At 50.4% G+C, this 21,970-nt stretch overlaps 1 protein-coding gene across 1 annotated transcript in view; it reads right to left on the reverse strand.

The window, feature by feature from the left end:
* Positions 1-21,970, reverse strand: part of BSN (bassoon presynaptic cytomatrix protein) — a 94,399-nt gene that overhangs the window by 39,925 nt on the left and 32,504 nt on the right. The window contains exon 3 of the mRNA XM_059823527.1: positions 3,974-4,756. Within this exon, the coding sequence (XP_059679510.1) occupies positions 3,974-4,756 (783 nt within the window). The remainder of the gene's footprint in view (positions 1-3,973; positions 4,757-21,970) is intronic.

The following is a 21,970-nucleotide window of genomic DNA, read 5'->3' on the forward strand; positions in this document are numbered from 1 at the left end:
CTTCACCCGGACCGGACTACACCAGCACTCAGCCCACAGCAGTGCAAAGAAAATGAAGGAAGTGCAAGTCAGCTTTTTCCTTTGGTGGTTCGGCACCTACGCAGCTCAGCCGGTGAGTCCACAGAAAAAAAAGCCATTTTAATATTCTCTTTTGCTAGGTTTGAGTGCACTCGGCTCAGTGAAGCGCTGGGGAGGAGGCAGCTCCTTGCATACCCTGGTGACTACAGAGGGTGGGAGGGGACGATAGGGACGCAGAGCCTCCAACTCCTTCTTTAGATCAGGAGTGGGATGGGGATGAAAATACCATGGGTAAATAATAACACACCTTTCCAGGGAAATCAGAAGTTTTAGGGGGCTGCAGATAGGGGCAAAAGAATTCCCCGCTTTCTGCATTTCGCTCTCAATTTTCTTATCCCTATTTCATAACGGCGACTGTCAGACAGTGACACCTCCCGCACCCCCACCGCTGCTGAGAGCAGCCCAGGGGTTTGACCAGTTGCCCCTCCTGATGTTGACCATGTGTCCTACTAGTTGGGACCTGTCATGTCCCGCTGGTCGCCCATCCACACAGCAGAAACACGCGCAGACGTGCAGCAGGAGGTCTGCTTCCAGCGGCATGCAACAGCCTAACACAGTCTCACCTCCATCAGCAGGCTAGTGCATCTCACGAGGCCTCTCTAAGCATGCGGCTCCCCTTCCTAAAGATCTGCTCTGGCCACGTGCTCCCTCCAAGATCCACCTCAGCCACTTGCGGGGACTATTTCTCAACAGCCGCAATGAATTTGGAAGTCAGCACATGCTAAAGCACTAGGGTCAGTGGGTGTTAGGATGCTCTTTACCCTCAGCATTATGCGTGAAATGGCCTCAAGTTGCACCAGGGAAGGTTTAGGCTGGATATTAGGAAAAAGTTCTTTACTGAGAGAGTGGTGAAGCACTGGAAGAGGCTGCCCAGGGAGGTGGTGGAGTCACCATCCCTGGAGGTATTTAAAAAACATGTAGATGGGGCACTGTGGGACATGGTTTAGTGGGTATGGTGGTGTTGGGTTGATGGTTGGACTTGATGATCTTACAGGTCTTTTCCAACTGTAGTGATTCTGTGATGCCACCAAGGAGCCACGCTCCCCAGGCAAGCGGTGCTGCCAGTGTGCCCTCCAGCTCCCATCGTACTACGGGGGTCATCCAGCCCCCCAGCAAATACCAGTCCCAGTTTGGGTGATGCTTCCCACTGAGCTGCGACAACCCGCACCAATATGGGGAGAGCAGTCCCCCTCCGCGCAAGTTCATTAGTGCCTCCCTGGCAGTGGAGATGGCCTAGTTAGCGAAAATACTTGTCCTGTATGAGGATGCAAACATTATTTAGGGTTTTTTCCCCTCCCAAGATAGTTTCACAGCAAAACTGTGGAACCATAATCGCACGCAGCCCACCGACAACACCATGACAAAGCCTCCACTGCTTGCAGTGACAATACAACTTCACTTGCAGAAAAAAGCATTCTTTTAGCACTGTTTTGCTGCAAAACTCCATCCTTCTTCCAAAAACCAGGGCACCGTGGCCCATGCCCTCTCCCTGCCAGTGACTCCCACCGTTTGAAGCTGGGGATGAAGACTTTGCCCAGGCTCCAGCAGTACATACAGAGGGTGCTGCCCATCTCACCCGCACCTCGCCCTCCTCTGCACGTACCAGACCTGGGCTCAAATCTCCTCATTAGTTTTCACACAACTTCCAAGGGCAGCTTACAGTCAAGGTCCTAATTCATAAAGCAATTAATGGATCAAGCCTTGCTACTTCAAAGAGCGAGTTCGGTTATTTGTGTGAATCTCGGGGCTTGGGACAAGCTCATGTGAGCTGCAGGCAAAAAGAGGATATCAAACCACAGAGCAATTTTCTGAGAAGATCAAGCAAACCTAAAGCCCGACTGTGTTAACAGATCTCGCCATGTTTTCCTTTCCTCAGAAAGTTTTTCTTAAGAATATTCACAGCTCAAGTGTTGCATTTCTTCCTCAACTCTTAAAAAAATAAATCCCATAAACCAACCCACCCATTCTGAGCCAGATAATGATTCTGTGTAAAGGGAACAAAACCCAAGACACCACAGAACCTGGGTGGGACCTCGCTGTGGGTCTTCACTCTACGTGAAGGCACGTTGATATCACAGTGATGAGCAGCAGCAAGAAACCCTAAGATGGACATACGTGCAAGGGTGAGCTTGCCAAGGGTGTCTGAAAGCATTTACCCAAGAGCTGAGGGAGCCAAGACAGAGTCCAGCCTTCAAAATCTGAAATTTAATCCCAGGTGTCAGCCAGTGACCCTGGAGACAAGCGCTGGGGAGAGGTCATCTTTCCATGGAACCTGCAGAGAGCACCATGTTATCAGGTACAACCCAACCCCAAATTAATTCTCTAATTAATTAATCAACAGGCGGGTGCCAAGGGGAGGACGTTAAAGCCATTTCACCAACCCATGAGCTTTCTGAAGCCTGGAAACACAACGTTGCCCAAGGGCACACCAACACAGGACTTCAGCCCCACCCAAGGGACTACAGAACACTTGGACACCTTCTCTTCTCACCCAAGCCCTCAGGGTAGGAAGGAAGCGGTGGTAGGAGCAACGAGCAGAGCGTTTCCATTAAAAACGGCATTATGTACAAGGAGGCGGCCATCTGATGGGTTTATACCTCCACGTGCACGCTGTGCACCATGCCAGGAGAACAGCGCTCCTCTGTCAGGAACGTGACTGTGACCAGCAGCAGCTTCAGGAAGAGGAGAAAATTACTGGGTGTAATTGGAACTGCAGGGAGGAGCTAGGGACATATAATGTAATTATCCGCCATGGAATGGAGCCAAGATTAGCAATCCTACTTCTAGTCATTTAAAGTTCCCATTAACTTTTCCATGCACTGATGATATCAGTTTTGTGTCTTACTGGCTGCAAGATGCAGCACTTCCAGAAGAAAGCCCTGAGCCTCCTCTCGTAAGGGTCTCAAATCACCTGTAGAGGAGGAGGTGAGGGTCTAGGCTTTAACAGAGGCCTTCTCCAAGGGTCTGGAAGGTCTCCCTCCCTAGCTACCAAGGTGGAAGGGGTAGGAGGATGCTCCAGGTGAGCCCCAGTTGCACCACTCTCCTCTCCAGGCATCAGTGGCTAGAGTTGACTACAGTGCCTTTTGGGGGCTTGGGAAGATGATCTGGGCGGGCATCACAACAATTCAGAGACCTGCTCAACTACAGTTGGTGAGACTGGGTGGACCTTGGACCACCTCAACCTCCCTTCTCCTCTCCTCCGCCTCAGCAGGCTGCAAGACACCCAGCCAACTCGCATCCAAACACCATTGTGGACATCGCCACATCCATCCCGTGCTCAGCCCATTCCCCTGCCCTGGACCCAGGCACAGCGGAGTGGGGCCCTTGCCGTGTGGAGTGCGCAGCAAACTCCAAACAGGCCATTGCATGCCCTCAGCTGATTTGAAATCCTCTTACTGAAGTCCTGCTACTTTCCCCCCCATACCATTTTCCTTGCACCCTCACCACCTGAGGATGCAGCAGCTGCAGAACGTCCTTCACCAGCCTCATGCCAAGCCTGGCCAAGGCGTCCATCCATCCACAGCACCAGAAGGAGGATGCTTGTTGGTGACTCTGGCAGCTGCATGACCTATTTCTCTTTCCTCACCCTTGGACACCTTTGGGGAGCAGTGGGCACTGCTGGGGGTGCCCCGAACAACACCCACCCCTTGCTCTGCTCCTTGCGTGAAACCAACATGAAATCAGTGTACACATATGAAATCCACGTCTTTGTCAAGAAGTGGAGGACCATGGCCTCCAGCCCTGGGGCTTCCCCTAGAAGGAACTTGGCTTCAGCAGCTTCTTAAAGGCTTTTTTAAGCCTTTGAAGGAAAACACAACATCTCTTCTCCATTTGAAGCGAGGAGACAGCACCAACCCTCGGCTCGGAAGGCGCCCACCCCCACCAGCCCCCTTACCTCCACCAGGTGAGGCGTGGGGTTGAAGCCACACATGTTGCAGACCTGCTGCCGGCAAGTCGTGCAGGTGTTGTAGTTGGGGGGCTCGCCGGAGCCCACGTTGATCTCCGCCTTGCAGAGGGGGCACGAGACCCTTGCTTTCGGCACTTCCTTTGGCTTGACACCCTGCTCTGGCTTGCCGGGCTTCACGGCCGGTGCAGCACCAGCCCGGCCCTGTGCCCCCGGGGCTTTGGGACCAGCTTCTTTGCTGGCATCACTGAAGACAATTTTTGGAGGCACTTTGCCAGGAGACGGTTGGCTCGGAGGGGGGGCCTCTGGCTGTACGGACATGAGAGTGCTCGCCTGGGTCAGGAGGGATGCCCCAAAGCCGAAGAGCTTTCCTGTGAGTCCCTCCTGGGGCTGCTCTTGTGCTCCAGCCCCAGGGGCTGGGGCAGCAGGCTTTGCCCCCGCGTCTCCCGTCATCTTTCTCTGCTCGGAGGAGGAAGGCTTGGCTTGCTGATGCTGCGGGGAGGACCTGGCCGCCTCCTGAGGTTTTGGCTGGCCTTGGCTGTGCGGTTCCCTCTGCGGCGGCGCGGGGTGAGGTTTAGGTGGCTCAGATGGCAGGGTGCGGGCGGCCGGCGGGGATTTATCCGCAGCCGGGGGTGGTGGGTGCTTGGCAGGGGAGTGGGAGGGGGACGGTGAAGGAGAGTGCAGCTGCTGCTGGCTCTTGGAGCGAGGAGCAGTGGTCATGTCCATCCCCAGTGCCCGCTGCATCTGGCAGTTCAAGCATAACCATTCCTTCACCTGTGAGACAAGGAGAGGACACGGGCAGTGAGCGGCAGGCAGGGTACGGCCACTCACCGGCAGCCCCAGCGCACCCTTAGGCTCCCCTAAACAAACCCTACGTAGCTACAGGAACAAGGCATCAATCCCTGAAAAACATTTTGGTACCATGTTCTTCACGAAAAATATCTTGCAGTCACGGTGAACAGAACCCCTCTGTCACAGGTACCCACGGCACAACACGCCGGTGCGAAAGCAAGCTTTAATTAGCGTTGGTTTGCTTCCAAGGCTTCTGCTGTAAAGCTCCTGCTAGCCATGAGGCTCTTCCCACAGGCAGCGCACTTCGTGCCTCTCCCTGGGGGAGAGGGACCCTTCCAAGGGCTCCTGCCCCCCCCCATCTCCCTAAAGCTCATTTTTCCTTCCTCCTGCTTGGTGACCAGAGCTAGCACGGAAAACAGCCGGGGCCCCTCAGACAGGAGCAGAGGACTGGCAGGAGGTCCAGCGCAGCTCTACAGAAGGATGCTGCTATAATGCACGTGTACAATTCCAACGCTCCCCAGCGCCGGCTCGCTGCCCGTGCTGCTGGGTACCTCCCGGAGGAAAAGCCGCCGTGACATGCCCAATGCTTCCCCGGGGCCAGCAGAGATGGCTTTTCTGGAATTAGTGTGGTGGTTGTGCTATCGCACCCAGAAATTTGGCGCTGCAGCCCGTAAGGGATAGCAGGGAGCAGGTTCTCCTCGCGTGATGCATCTGCGCTGCTGGGCAGGCAAAGTGCCGACCGGGGAGTAAACAGTTAATTTTCACTCCCGCAATGATGAACTTTCGGATGCAAATGAAAAATACAGTGCTCCCTGGCTAAGTGGTGATAAATGAAAGACTTCCCCCCTTGAGAGACATTCCCTGTGACACGCTAATGTCTGAATTAAGTTAATTAAAGAGGCCGTATGAAAGCTGTGAGCCTTCCCGTACGAGGAATCCCCAGGATGCTCAGCGGCCGTGCAAATATTAATATATAGCACAGTCAGCAGGACAAGCGGGTCTGCCTGCAAAAGACTTCTCCGAGACAAGGAACTAAGGTGGCAAAAAAGACCAGAGCATTCCCAAAAACCAGAGCAGCATCCAGAACAAGTGGACCCAGAGCCCGGCATGGGCTGCTCCACGCGCAGCACCCGACAGCTCCCAGCCCCCGCGCTATCTTGGGGCTGCGTGCCGCACGAGCCAGCACGCACTGCATAAGATGCGGATTTTCCTGTCTTTCATTTCAGGAGCCGCCGCTTCATCCCAGTGTTCTGGATCAACTCTAAGGCTCGGCTTATTCCCCTCTGCAGAGACATTAACAGCCCCATCTCCTCACCCAGCCCCATGTCTCCAGCTCTGCATGGCTTTTTGGTCCTGCAGTTGGAGGCATGGGCGCTGCACAACTGATTTATAACCTGGCCACTGGGTTTTTCCCCCTACACTCCAACCACAGCCACGTTTGAACCTTTTCCTGCTCACAGGAGCTGCCTGCAGAGACGCAGTCGGTTGTTTCGGCAGGTCCTGTGACGGGATGGGACGGCGAGGCTCCGAGAGGGGATGCAGATGTGCCCTGAACCCCTCCTTACAGGTCCCCTCCCCAGGAGGACTCTCATAAAGCCCAGCCTTCGAATCATAAACTCCGTAAAAATAGAGGAAATTCAGATCAACTAGGAAAGACGGACTGAAGTTAAAGGAGGGTGCATGAACAAACCTCCACCTGCCCACTATGCCCCTTCTGCTCTCTGCCCAGCACCTGGCTGGCTCGCTGGGTTGCAGAGAGCCCCGCATTGCCTCTTAGTCTCCAGCAAAGCTCTTCCCGTCACCTTACAAGCCTGGTTGCAGGTCAGCTCTGTGCTCTTCTCAGCCTTTACCGTGCCTGCTGAGCTCCCACGCCACTATCCCCACCAGCCTCTGCTCGAGTATTGCGCTCGGAGCAGAGTGAAAAGCAGCCTCAATTTTTCCCCAGCAATTTTGCGTTACATCGTTGTTTCTCCAAGCCGTTCCAAACGGGCCGCATTATATTTAGTTCCTGAAAATATTGCTTTAGTTTTTAGAATTTCTTATGGTCTTGCTGTGTCTCTTCTGACATACAGAATTCCTCGCATTATCTTTCCTTTCACATCCCCTGCAATTTCTTCCCACTATTCTATTTCAGGAGAGCATCTCCCAAAATCCCATCAGCTTTGGGCGCTGTCCCCATCAGCTCTGATTAAGGGAGAACCAATCCTTTCTATTCAGGTTCTCTCTCCCCGCGAAGTTTCCAGTATCTGAGAAATGCAAATCTTCCCTCTCCACATAATCTCCTTACCCACACTTTAAGACCCTCTGGTGAGGTGGGAATTGGGGGAAGAGGAGACATTCCCAGACCTGCGTCGGGGCTGTTTGCATCCAGGTTTTAAGGGACCACGACCGCAAGGTACGTGGCAAAGGACACACTCCACACTCCTGCTTTTGTATAGTCGGTATTTATTGTAGCCTGGCAGAAGGTTTAGCTTATTTTCTAGACTAGGAAAAATACTTTGCCACTCTCCTGCATAAACTTCCAAACAACCAAACAAAATATTGAGGGAATTCAATTGATTGCCCTCAACTGGCTGCCAGCTTTAATGAGAAGCAAGCGCTGCTGGTGAATAGCGACCAGCTCACAGCTCCGGCTTTGCTGGTTCACCCCCTCCCCACGCCATGCACGGTGCCCGCTTTGCCCCTGGCCAAGGCTTGTGCAGGAGAACTGCTCCCCGGGCACCGGGAGGTACCGTCCCCGCGTCCCGCGGCCGTGCAAGCTGCATATGGCTCACGGACAAGCCCACCAGGATCTTCCTGAGCTCAGGGGCTGGGGGGACAACATGATCATTGGAGCTTTCTCACTTTCCACAATAAACCTGGCTCATGCAACCGAGACAGAAAAAAGCCGGGGGGCTTTCAGATGGAATAGGAACCATCAAATTGCTCTCAGTGACTTGGTAAGCAACTGCTGAGGAACATCTGTCCTGAGGAGCAGGAAAAAGCTGCAGGGAATACAGCGGGGTGGTGCGTTTCCCAGAGCAAGCATTTGAAATGTAAATTTAGTTGGGATTATCACAAATTGCCTGACCAGCCTCTACTGATGCAACCGATGACACAATGTGTGGATTACACAGATCAAAGACGACTTAAAGGATCCTGGAGGGTAGATAATAAAGAGGAAGGGCCAAGTCATCGTGCCAAAGATCCTTCCCCCAAGAAAGAGAAAGGAGGACGGAAAAGCCTGGGTATAAATCTTTACTGATCCAACCCCTGAAAGTTTTGATTTGGTGGAGAACTAGGCAAATAAGACACAGAAATAGATGAAATGGTGGACTATTTGGTCGACTTGCATCGCCATCCTCTAAACGCTCCTCTTCTTGCCTGCAGACTCATCATGCAGGGGGAAGATGCTCAGAAAACAGTATAGAAATAGGGGCAAGACTAGGAAAAGAATAATTTAACCTATTGCTTCTTCATCACTGCTAACAGTCTGCATAACTAGCAAAATGAAGTGTCTATCGGAGAGAAGAGAGAAACCCAAAAATTATTGAAAACCCTAGTTCCAGCTCACCTTCTGGGAATGCTGAAGTCACCGTTATACCCTAAAATAAGGGGAGGTAAAACTGCGCTCTCTTGAATAGCCTGAGACCGGCTGCTCAGAGCATGCTAATCTCCTTCACCCCAGGACATCTGACTGGGGGAAATACTGAAAAATACAAAGAAAATGGGGATGTAGATAATAGCTCTGAAACCAAACTGATGCCTCAATGAAGAATGAACAAGGCCAGCGAAAAGGGAAGGCAGCCGCTCTGCAAAATGAAGGGCACCATTAGAAATATAAAAATCAGCAAATATCAGAGCTCAACACACCAATGTCAACTGAGAAGCTGTGAAGTGCTTAAACCATATGCAAACAAAGGAACTTCAGGAAGAAGTCTCTTGGGGAGCAGTAGGAAGGATTGATTGAGGGCATTAAGGACAAAGACCATCCTAGAAAGGCCAGAGGTCCATCACTGCTTGGAAATGGTAAAGCTGTTAATGAGACTGATACGGCAGAAGTGCTGTAATTACTGTCGTCGAACATTTGGGAAGAAGCAGAATAACATTCATTATGAGGATGAAGCATTTCCAACTTATTAGCAATCGAGAAGAACATTCAACAACATCTACCAGCACCAGAAGATATTTAAATTTGGCAGAGCTGACTAATTTTGCATCCAAGAGATTTAAGAGAGCTAAGAAAACTGCTGCATGCTGATGTTCATTTTTAAGAGGAAATTTTGAAAGACTGGAAGAGTCTTCTTGAATATCCAAGAAGGCAGAGGTATGGCCTGAAGGGGACAGCTAGCCAGACATCTGTCCAAGAGAGAAAGACAGCGCTGGATTCACGCAGCAGAGAACTGAAGAGCACGCATATACGCCAGTCCGATGTGGTTTTAGGGAAAATAGGTCATGGCAAGCAAACCTGATTTTATTCTCTGCACATTTGATATTAGTAATGCACAGAAGCAATATCCGTGATGCCCAAAAGGTGTTTTGACCTAGCAGCGCATGACATGCTGACAAAACAGAAGCACTGTAAAATGTGAATAGTGAATATGCCAAATGGATTTTGGACTAGTTACCTGGCTGATCTGGGAGACAGCAAGGATTCACCACTGCTTACGTACCTCACTATGGCTAACACCACTCACACATGGCAGATTTTGGTAAAACGATAAATACCGACAAAGACAAGTCTCTACTGCCTGGCAAACCTGCGCTCACTCCGTGCAGGAAGCCCGGAGCTGGAGGTAGGAGTGAGGCGGTGGCTCAGCCTCCTCTTCCAGCACCGAGGGATTCCTTCCAGAGCCCTCAACGGTTCCACACCGACATTTTAAGGAGATTAGTAAAACACTGCGGGAGATATAGACCGGATCTGTAAGAGTGATTCTAGGGATGCAGAAAATGTCTGAAATGAGAGAATTAAAGAGGTTGATCTTTTTCGTTTATCAAAGAGAAGATTAAGAAGTGACTTGATTACGCTATAGCAGCACATTCACAGGAAACAATATCAGGTACTAAAAGGTTCTTAATTAGGCAGAAAAAGGCATAAAAAGAACTAATGACTGGAAATGGAAGCCAAATATATTAAGCATCACTTTTAACAGCAGATGTTTCTAACCATTAAAGCAAATTGTACACATGCTGTTGGGCTCAGCAGAAGACTCAGGGAGGTAAAGCTCACAGGCCTTTCATCTATAGGGTATTTTATATACACGCTGATCTCAAAAGCTTTGAAAGTTTGAACCATCCTGTCTTGACTGACATTTGGTATGTCTGCATCCAACACCTGAGCTGCCCCAGCCCTGCACGCAGCGCCCAACGCACCCACGACCGTCAGTCTCACCCTTCCCGCCGCAGACCCCTGCAACATCCCAGACCATTCCTCTAACCCCCCTTCCCAAATCCTGCTACTCCCTAATGCGCAGACGGATCTGCAACCAGCAGCACTTGTGGGGTCACTGCTCCCAGATTTGCCTTCCCCTCTTGATGCCGTCATGCCGCCGCGAGCACCGACCATTTCCAAATCCCATTAGGAATGAAAACTTTCAAATCAGCATTTCCTTAAAAAAAACCTCGTAGGCAGGAATATACGCCGCACATGCTGGCTGTGCCCAGGGTAGATTTAAACACCGGTAAGAATTACAGATGGGAACTTGCATGGTGGGCCAGATCCTGACCCTCTGCAGAGGGATGCAGTACAGAAGAGCAGTGTTTTGCACGGGTACGTATGGGCAACCAAAAAGCATCCCTGAGTGCTGCAGCTTACCGATCCCTCTGGAAAAACACCGAGAAAAGCACCCAGTTAAAAATTATCTGAAATGATAGAGACAGCTTGAGTTTATAAGGCTTCTAAAGTTATTCTAACACCACCTATTTTAGGAAACTATGTGGAAACAGCCCGTCCCTTGGATTTGCTACCAGGAGATGCAAGAGAGCGCTGGTAATGTGCAGGTTGTTTTGTTCTCCGGAGGTAAGACAATACAGCTCTAAAAGTATCCAAAGTATAGAGTTCAGCCTCTGCAGTAGACAGGAGAAGCTTTATAATGAGCTGTAAGCAGAAAGACTTCTTAATTGAACATCCGCGATCTCTTCAAGCCAAAATTTAGGATTATAATGAAGAATAATTCTGCCTTTGCTGAGGGTTGGTTATTTTGGACCATTTGGAGGTCACATCCTACTACACAAAAATAATAAAACCAAGAAGTATAGGAGAGCATTAGATGACCATATTTAAGACTTTGGAGACTTGAGACTGAACAGTTCCTCACCAGCTCTACCCACTTACCACACCTCGCTGCAGCCAAAGCCATCTGACCTTGCTAGCTATACAACCCTGTATCAGAGGAGGCCATGGGGCACTTCAGGAGTACAATCCATCTGACTGGTTTTAAATGATTATTTTAGGCTGGGAAGAACAGCTCCCAAGTCATCTCGAGTCAAGCGTGGTCAATCCCACCTAAGGTGAACAGGACGGAGCAAAGGAGCTTTGTTCAGCAGAAGATACAACCCATCCTCCTCCTCTGGCATGAGACAACAGGATGGACAACTAGCTGAAAAACAAGAAGCCAAGTTCATGGGGAAGCAGAGGAGAAAAGGAGCATGGGTTTTCTCCAAGTTGCCCAAAACATGTGTATTTAATATTCTACAAAACTGGAAATCCTGGGGAAAAAAAAACATGTTTGGGAAGAGCAAGACAGCGAGCCTTCGGCAGGAGCTCTTCGGCTCCAAGAGCCCCGAGCAGGCACCTGCCCCAGAGCCACCTCTCATGAAGCCAACCCCCAGCAGATGCACCCCAAGGCCACGGTCACAGCTCCCTCCTCTGCCTTTCACAGCCACCAGTACAGCCAGAACTAGATGACTATAAAAATATCCAAAGCTGGAACTGGGTAACGAAGGTACTGTGTTAATCAGGCTAATAGGGAGGCTGAACACCAAGGATCGCTGACTGGATGAAGAAGGGCTTCATTAATGGGTGCTACTGGCTTATCCTGGAGGAACACTGCAACAGCCTGGCTTCTCCCTAGAGCTGCAAAAGCTGCCAGTGACCTGCCTGAGAGTGTCCTTACGTGCCTTCAATTCATCAGCTCTGCCTGCAGATGAAGAACCGTCGTCTCAGGAAATCAGCCAGTCAGCAAAACGTCCCTTCCCCTCCATGCCTCCCGGATCCGCTCCAGAGGAGCTCTCCGGGGGGGCACGGCTTGCGTTTCACGTTGTCACACTGACACCTGCCAAAGCCACGTACCCTACAATTAATGCAACATCCTGATCCAAGAGAAGAGGCAGTGCTAAAGGCAGCCCTCGGCTAGAGAATAGAGGGAACAGCAAGCTGTGGCAGGGAGCTGGGACACTGCCGGGAAGGCAGGAGGTGGGAATGGCTGTAGGAGAGCTGGGAAAGCTCAGCAAATCCTGGAAGAGCTGCTAATGCATGAAAAAAAGCTAAAGGTACTGCGTGGAGAAGGCTTCCCACACGATCTCAGACTGGCTGGTGGAGCGTATGACCAATACAAATATATGCCTTATTCTGAAGTTTTGGGTTTGTTTTTTAAAGCAGGACTATTGCCGATTTCTCCTATAGCAACGCAGGGACAGCTTGCCACGAAGCTCACACAGCGAGGGTAGGAGAAGCAGCCCGTGTTGTTTGGATCAGCGCACAGCCTGCGTGCGAATGAAATGAGAAGCCTGCAAAGCATCCCGTGGGAGGCTGCAATGTGGCGTCCCAGCCAGGGTCTTATCTGGGGCAGGGAACAGATAACGTCAGGAGATGAAGTCTCCTCGGGCACCTCTGGAGGACCATGAGCGGCTCAGGGTGCAGGAGCTGTCGCGTGTCCCTGGCCAGGCTGCATGTCAAGGCATCACGCGTGCATCCAGGTGGAGAGGAGGCGGATGCAAAGACGCAAGCAGCGTGGGCTGAAGCTTCCTGGTCCAAATCTGAAGCACAGTTCGAGGAGAACCCAGGGCTCCAGAGGGACTGTGCAATTAGGAGTGTTTCAGCACTTAATTGACAGGGAAATTGGTCATCGAGGCACTTCTGAAAAAGGCCACCTTATGCTCATCTTTATCTTCAAACATCTCAATACAAATAAAATCTAGTCCTTAGCGCTCCTGTCCAGAAGGGGAAGCCACCGAAGTCATCAGTAATCATCCTGCTAAAGCTTGCCAGAAAATAATCAACTTGCTCGCTTGCTGGCGAGCGAGAGGAACCAACCCCCAAACTCATCTCCTTCACTGCAAACAACAGATGGGAAACAGCATTTGTCCAGAGAATCGAGCTGTGGAATAAGACAGTGCCATTTCATCCTATTAGTCACTTCTTAACCAGTTTCCTTTTCTCTAGTTAGCACTCCCCGGACTAACCGAGAGCTGCTGGAGCAAGTCTTCTCTGCCCAAAGGGCATCAGGAGACGTTAACCCACAGGAGGGTCTGCAGACCCTCTGGGTTTTAAAGGCAATCTCCAGCTCCTGCACCTCGCTTTTCGGATGATCTTTACCCACACCACGCAGCCACCAATGCAGAGATGAAGCAAACAATCAAAAGAGAATAATTGTACGCTGCAGAGCTTTGCAACTAACCTCGATCTGCTGTCACACGCAGGACGGCGCTCCCCCGGTAGAATCACCCATGGCTAAGGCGCCGATCGAGCTGCTAGCTCCTCAGGAAGCGCAAGCATCCCCTTCTTCACCGCTCGCCCTTGCTGGCGGAGAGAAATGGACGGGCAGGAGGAAATCTTTCCAGCGCCAGACCCAGCGCTGCTCCTCTGCCCCCCCGGAGTGCGGGTGCCCCCCGCCAAAGCAAGGCACTGCCTAGCTAAGCACGCCAGCAGTGCCACCGCCCGAGGCGAAGGGACAAGTCCTTCCAGTTCATTAGGGAAGGTTTCTTGTGCAATTTGCTGCCTCACTAGCTCCTGTTTAGACAGCCTTTGTTCCCTGTCCGCAGGAGCGCATGAAAGGTTTGGACGTCTGTACGTGCTCAGAGGATGCTGCCCCCCGGGCTTGGTCGGGGAGGATCGCAAAGAGCTCACCCCAGGTTTTAACCTCTTGAGCTTTGCACGCCAATGTGCTCTAAGTGCAGCCCCAGGTCCCCTCCTGCTCCGTAATGCGGGACTTCCACACCAGCCCTCTCAGTCAAGGAAAGCCTAATGGCTTGCTTTGCCTTTTTCTGCTGCTGCTCCCGTGCCCTGCCGCCAGCCGAAGGACGGACGTCCGGAGTAACAGGAGCCTCCGGTCCTGTCTTCTGCAGAACTAAAATAGCTGCCTGGGAGCAAGCGGGGGAGCTCAAAACTTTCCATTCACCAGTACCTCCTGCCCAAAGCAGAGAAATACATGAGGCCATGGGGTTTCTCTGGGTGCAAAGTGGCTACCACGTACAACAGAGATGCAATTCATAGCTATAATGCTATAAAGAGTACAGGCTACTCTCAATAAATAGACTTGTAACAGATTAATTTAAAAGCAGCCCCATTTCCTATTGGTAAGATAGAATAAAATCATCATTCGTTTACTGCATGGCTCCACATTTATTCAGTTACGAGTAGACTCTGTTGCAGCCTTGCCCATGAGTTTCTGGCTCCGTTGGGAACCCTCCTGGACAATTACAGTAATAAGAGATAATGGCTGTAGCTCAGGGACTAAACTAAACATGCCTGAATATTCGAAGGTCCTTTCACGCCCCAAACTTTGCATTACCTTGGCAGCATCGACATCTGAGTACAGTACAGCAGCAGTCAGGGCAGAGAGGATTGTGATCCCCTGACCCAGTAGCAAGCGTATGGGACAGAAGATTTTAAACAATAAAGACAATCCTGCCACTAGTGTAAATAGCCCAAAGTATTTTCAGAGACAGAGTCACAGACCAGGTATTATGGCCTCACGTCTTCTCCAGACGGAAGGAGCCAAGTTAGGTCTCATTTGTCCTGGGCCAATACGTATTTATGAGTGAAGCCGCCAGAATGAACAACTTCTGCAAATGAACATATCGGAGTGGATCAATGCATCAAAGCAGAATGTATTTTCTGTCTTTCTTTCTTTTATTATTCTGGATTAAATATGTAATAAACGCTTATGTAGAATTTAAGGCCTGAAGATAGACAAGCCACTGCACAATCTTTTTACATACCTAAACAGATTTAATTGCTCAATTATTCCAGATAAACATGATAAGTCCCCCGCCATGAATTATTTATAATCCAGCTAGCCACACAGTCTATGAAAAACAAATCTATGGCTGCAGCAAAGGAAAAGCGAGCAGATGCCACGATCCTGAGGCACCCCAGCTTGTTATCCAACGTTGGCCGAAGGAGCAATAGCATAAGCTGCCCCAGGCGGGTCTGATCTTGCTTGAAATCACTCCGCCTGTATCTTCCTTTGGGTTATCGTGTTGCTCAGAGGATGCAAATATTGAACAAATTAAAGAGGCACAAAGTTCAGACGTGCACCTGGGAGGAGACAGGCACAGTCTTCTGTTCATGGTCTGGACTGTGCTGGGACAGCCCTCCCCAGGAGCTGGCTGTACTGGTTTCTCCAGGAATTTCATTAGATGATGGTGACAGAGCTTAAGAGCCGCCGTGAAGCCCAACCGGACACAGTGCACTGGAGGATGGAGGTCCGCAGGGGCTATCACGAGGGCCGGCACTCAGGACCTCGCGGAGCAGGCAGGGGAAAGGAGGACTGCCGGGGGAATGAAAGGTCCTGTAGAGCCAGGACTTACCACGCTTGGATAGGAGAGACCCTAGAGAGGGAGCTGGAAGGTGTCCAGAAGGAGGGTTAATCCTAAACCCATGACGAAGCCATCCCAGGCAGCCCCCTTCCCACGCAGAGGAGTAACGAACCGCAGCGCTGAGCACTGCCCTGGGAAAACTGTTGTACTAACCACACATCGATGGGTAGGAGGGGCAGGTACCACCTCCGGGTTCCAGTGACCCTGAACGAACACAGAAGGCTTTCCCACAGGGTGCAGAGCCCTATCATAAACCTTGAGCATCTTTATGACTCTCCAAGAAGCAGATAAGAGGCACTGGTGGGTTTCCTCCAGCCTGGGCACCCAGCACTGCCCTTCCCGGCTCTGCTCCCCGCTCCTTCCAATAGATGCTCCTGCGTCTGAATGTTATTTACACTGCTGCTTTGTTCCAACAAACCCACTTTCAAGGCTTTGGGATTTCGCCCCGGTGTTCAGCAGCAGCAAGAAGAGAGGGCTGTAAGGGCCTCCGAAAGATTTTGGCTCTATCTCCTGCCCCCGGGCAGGATCAAACAAGCCTGCATCACCGCTGACAGATGTTTGTCTGATTTGGTCTTTAAAACTTCCCATCAGATGTGGATTTACTGGGTGGGCAGTGAAAGGGGGAATAAAGGGGCTTTGGCTTAACCATCCTCACTGCGAGAAAACGTTCCCAAAATATTAACCTCAATCTTCCTTGCAGTCTTAGTCTGTTACTTGCCATCCTACAGACCACAAACACTGAACAGCAGCTATTTTATTCAGTAAAAACTGCCTGTGACCAGCTTCCCTGCTGAAGGCGTCCGTCTGGGGGAGCACGTCCTGGCACCAACACCACAACCTGCCAAAATGTCTCCTAGATGTGACTGGCCACCACCTTCAAGCTGCAGAACTCTTGGTCTTGATCTCCCCAGGGCTCCATGGCATCGTCATGGCCTTCAGACCCAATTAATGGTTTTTTTGCTTTTCCAGGTACAGTTTCTGTGCATTTTTAGGAGCTGCTCGGGCAGCGTTGGAGGACTGCGTGCTATGAAAGGAGCTCAGCCTTACGTGGTCCCATCAAAGCAGCCTACAGACCACCTGCCCCCCGATGCATCTCCCATTTCGCTTTCTTCTGGAGAGACCCGCTTGGGTGGCCCTGGTGACCAAAATGGGCTTACAAGTACGGCCATAAACAGCAGAAACAGTTTGTCCAGTCACCGGCTACCTATTTTAATAAATTAGAATAGGCTTTCTGTGTTGGAATTCCTATCCCCATCCAAAAGCACCTGGACCTAGCTCATAAGTCATCATCTACTAAGTAAAACACACCAATTCTAACAGAAAGATCTGCAAACAATTAGAATTTGAACAGATACCTGTAAAACCACATCACTGTTAATTGTGTTTTTATCCTCTAAGAAGAGGATACTTAACTGCAAGTCAGACTACAATAGCAATCAGCCTGTCTTCAAGAAAAGTGCTAATTGCAAAGCAAGATTAAAATTGGTCATTCAAATAATGATTCTTTTTTTGCTTGCTGATCTAAAGTCATTATTGCCATGGAGATCTAAACTGATACACCCCGGGAAGATGCATAAACTCTTAATCAAAAAGAATCCTGCTACCCGCAAGGCTGCCTCCTCTATCATCACCCAAGCCAAAATATGAAGTTACCCAATTAGGGGAACTCTCTGGGGCCCCCCTGATGGGGGGCTCAAAGCATCACCATAGAGCAACCTGCCCAGGACCCCTCAGCCCAATTTCAAACCCCGGCCAAGCTTACAATGAAAGCTTGTTTCGTTCTGCTCAAACGAGGGGCCAAGTCTTTGATTGCAAAACTAGAAACCGTTAGAGAAGAGAAAAGATTTCAAATAGAAATTGCTCAGTTAAAAAAAATAGAATAGCGCAGAAGCAAATCTTTCCTCCACCTTTTTGGGCTTCTTAGCTTTTCTTTGAAAGATCTCCAAACAGCAGCAGCTTTGGGTCAACACAAAAAAATCCAAACAAACAACAAAAAAAACCCAAACCCGCCATGCAAGAATTCTCTCACGAACAGCCTTTTCAGTGATTGACAGTGGCGTGTTTGCACAATTTTAATGCTGCTTTTAGCCCCTTATTGCTATCGCACTCCGTGGTGCACAGGGAGCACCCTCCTCGCCGAGACAGCACTCCCACTGCTGAGCTACAGCAACATTGCTAGCACCGGTGGCTGCAAAGAGAAGACTGAAAGAGGGATGGAACTGTATTGGATACAGCGGTGCATACAACCTCAAGCAATAAATACCGGAGAAATAAATCAGGTTGCTCATTTAAACGTTGCTCAACGAGGGCATCCCTCCACACCATCACAGCCAACAACTCGGTCCACAGGAGCGGACCAGTGTTTAATGAAATCTCCAATTAATTTGTCAGGCAAGGAAAAAGCTTCTTACTTGTAAATAGCATATTTTTGATTAAAGCATCACAGCTGTGACAGACAGCTATTTCCAGGCAGTCATCCTATACCTCTGGCAGGACATTTTTGAAAAGGTGCACAGGTTCTATAAAAACATTTCTTAGTCAAGCCCTATAGCTCAATACATCATCTTTAGGTGCCGAACACGCCCAGCACCTCCATGCTGGGTACCCTCCACCGGTGCTGCCGCCGCAGCCAAGGAGCACGTTGGACTAGGTGATAGGCAACACAAGCTGCAGTGCTCCGGGAACAGCACCGCTCCGTGCCCATCCAGAGAGAAAGGAAACTACAGAGGAGCAAACCGCACAGTTCAAGCTGATTTCACCCCCCTTTGATTTGCTCCAACGCCAATTAGAAACCACTTTTGGAGAAAAACAATAAATCTTGCCCCAGCCTCAAACCCAGGCGACGTGAGTGTTATTACCAGCCACCGGGACCCTCTCTGATCTACGGCGCATTTCTCGCAGGCGAGATAGCAGGACGGATCACTGCTCCCTCCATGTTTGGGAGTTCGGCTGGAGAAGTCTCACTCCTGATTTTCAAGTGTTGCGCATCAAAACCTCCAGCTGAACAGTGGGAGCTGCACCGGCTGTGAGCAATCAGACCCAAACTGCCTTAAATTGGGCAGATAAGGGATGGATTGGCCAGCAAGAGTGAAGCAGCAGGACCTGTGCACCGGGGCGGGGGAAAACACTTTACATCCGAATAAATACCACCTTCCCATAAGCTTTTACCTGCCCACAGCCTTGTCTGTTGGTGTTAACCCCCCTGCCTGGCTGGGCTGGCTCCGGGCACTCTGTAGAGAAGAGAAAGGAGAAGGAGAGAGATGGATTTGATGGTGGGACTGTTCGGTGGATGAGGAATTGGTTGGATGGTCGCATCCAGAGGGCAGTGGTCAACGGCTCAATGTCCAGATGGAGATCGGTGAAAAGTGGTGTCCCTCAGGGGTCCATACTGGGACCAGTACTGTTTAATACCTTCAGCAACCCACTTGCCCAGGAAAAGGGTCTTGCTGTGCTGAGACCCTTGCTTCCTGGTGGGATGCAGGCTGGGTGGCACAGGGCAAGTGCCTGCAGCTGAAAGACATGGGAAAAGGGGTCAGCTGGAGAAGAAGGGGGACTTGGGGCAACAGCTTGAGCTGGCCAAAACCATCAGGAGGGGCAATGAAGCCTTCACTTTTTACAAAGAGTAACGTAGCGCCCAGCGTTGGCTCTTGGTTAGGGTGGCATAGCTTTGAGATCACTTAATGCAGAGGTGCTGGAGATGTTTGGAGCCCTCCAAATGACATGTCCTTCAAAACTATCAGATCATGGGACTTTTCTGGGCAGACCTGTAAAAACCTTACACCCAGGATCTGCATAAAGCATTATTTCAACACGTCCCCAGGGTCCCAAAGAGAATTTAGCACCTGGAATTAGTTATAGAAAACAATATTTCAGAAGTCGCTGGATTTTTTTTCTTCCTATTTCAATAAAGCAATAACAATCGTCTGCTGAGAGCAAGTAATGGGATCCCAGAAGCAGCTCAAAGACAGATGGCAGCAGCAGCATGCCCGTTTGGTGATATTTCTCAAAGCGCTCTCCAATTTGAAAGCCACAATCATATAATCTGGAAAATTAATATGGCAGGTCAGAACATAAGGTAGAGTTTGTAAAAACTAATTTCAGGGCATTAGCTGGCCTGGCCCAGCATCTTAGTACTGACTTGGGACTCCGAAAAAAAAAAAAAAAAATCAGGATTCATGCCCCAGTCTGCCAAAGGTCCCTTGGGCAGGACTAGATGAAAGCAGCATGTATGGGTCCAAGGGCTCAGTGTAATTGGGCTTCACCTTTTGGGGGATACACACACACCCCTCCTCTGCCCCAGCACTGTTGGTCGTGCATTAGCACACCATGCTCCACCAAACACCAAGGGTATTTGCTTTTTTTGAAGCTTGAAAGGTTTTGCAATATGTAGAGTATGTACTGCCCATCGCAGGCAAAACAGGGGCAGGCATACAATAAGTATGCTCATTATTTCTGAGGAATCCAGAAATTCAGGGAATTCAACTCTTCCTCAGGTCCCCAGGGTAATTTTATCATCGGCCACTAGATTTTAGCTCAACCTTTCTACTAGACCTGGTATTTTATCTACTGGGCATCATTCTCTGTTCACAGGGGGAAGGAGCAGCAAGCAGTGCCTTCCAGGAGATGAGGAGAAACATGGGCTATCTCCCAGGGAAGAAAGAAGACGTGGTACATCTGAGGGCACCGGAGGGGCTGAGCAGAACCGATTCGTGGCCCAGAGCCACGCTGAAGCTGGTTTTGGAGGAAACCCACACCCAAGGAGTTGCAGGCACACAGCCTTCCCAGCTTTCCCCCATGCCTACACCTTTAGGCATCAGGGTACTCTGCAACTAAGAGAGAGGGGGGAAAAAAACCCAAACTAAAATCCCATGGGGAGTTGCAACTCCTAGAGCCAAGCCTAGCAGTGCCCCTACTCTGGCACACCTAGCTGGTTGCTGCACTATATGTGCACCCCTATACATTTGCATCCTTAGCAGGCTTTTAATAGGGAACGCTTGCTGAGCCCACGTTTCTTGCAAAGCCATTACGTGAAGTGACAAGCTCGTTTGCTCTTTGGGGACAGGGCTTCAAATAGCTGCTCGCTTGTGGCAATTAAAACAGGCAGAGCGCTGCCACTGACTCTGCTAGCCTGTGCTGTGACTGATGCAAGCGCCGTCTGTAGCGCTCTGATAAGGATATTGGATGATTCAGAATAATCTAGGCTTTGCTGAACATATGAGCCCGAGTGTTTGTGCTTCTGCTTCCATCTAACAGGAATACTGTGTCATGCTCGTTAGAAGGGGGAGAGGGCAGCTGAAGGTAGGTGGGCACCAAAACTTCCTCTCTGTAAGACTGATGGGCGCATCTGTCCTGCCCACCACTCAGGTCTCTTCCATGGAGGTCTTCAGCTCAAGGGTCCGGCCAGTCTAACCCCATGGCTCGGACACAGCAAGAGGGTGACAGAGCAGGTGGGGAGGGAGCAAAAAGTTCAATGTTAAGTCTTCTTCCCATCTTGGGGGATTTCCGTAAGCTGTGACCAGGCAGCAGGGCTGCTGCACAAGCAGTTGGGGCTCAGTTAAGATGCAAGAAATGGGCAAAGTGGGCAGGGGGCAAGGGAGGAAGGGGAGGGACACACTGGCCCTTCAATCTTCAAAACTGACTTCCAGCTGGTTTAGTGCCATGTTACATCCATGCCTTAACTTACTTTGACAAACCTTTAATCCCACAGACCTGCTGCATAGTCTACTCTCATCCCATTAAGACCACATCTTTCCCTGTTGAGCCATTCCAACAACTTGGCTTTGATTTCACCCGGAGCGGCACAGCCTATTTACAACATGAACCGAATCCAGAACCGAAACATTCCACCCTTTGACTGTCCTTGATCAAAAGGTTTACAGCCTAGATAAAATGGCATTTCAATCAGAGTTAAAATAACCAGTTTCCATAGTCCAATTAGCACCATACCCCCTCAGATAAGGGCTGCCCAGGAGCATGGCTGCATTTCACGTCTCTGATATCAGGAGCTGGGTACGACAGGAGGGTGAGGTCCAGGAGCAAGGTTGTATGAGCTTCAAAGTGGTGATGAACACCTCAGCAGGCACAAACTGCCGTCCCACAAACACCTTACTGCATTCACAGGGCTGTTTTCAAGAATCTCTGATACTTTTCAGTCCACCACACCACGTAAATCCCATCTCAGCACCTAAACGTGATCACGGCCAAGAGACAGACAGGAGACAGGGTCAGGAAGAAGCAAGTTGGGTTTCTGGTGACGGGAACCCACACAGTTCTAAACACCATCAGCGATCGGCTAAAATTCAAGTCAAAAGAGATGTTGCTGAGAAGTCACCACCTCTGCCAAGCACCGCTATCTCTAAGGACCAAACAAACCTCGTACATTGTTACCAGCCACACCACGGCGTCTCCTACCACACCGGGGCTCTCCTGCCGAGCACCCCTCTGCCGCACCGGAGA

This window comes from Gavia stellata, chromosome 12 (genome assembly GCF_030936135.1).
Source record: "Gavia stellata isolate bGavSte3 chromosome 12, bGavSte3.hap2, whole genome shotgun sequence".
In the NCBI taxonomy this organism is placed as follows: Eukaryota; Metazoa; Chordata; class Aves; order Gaviiformes; family Gaviidae; genus Gavia; species Gavia stellata.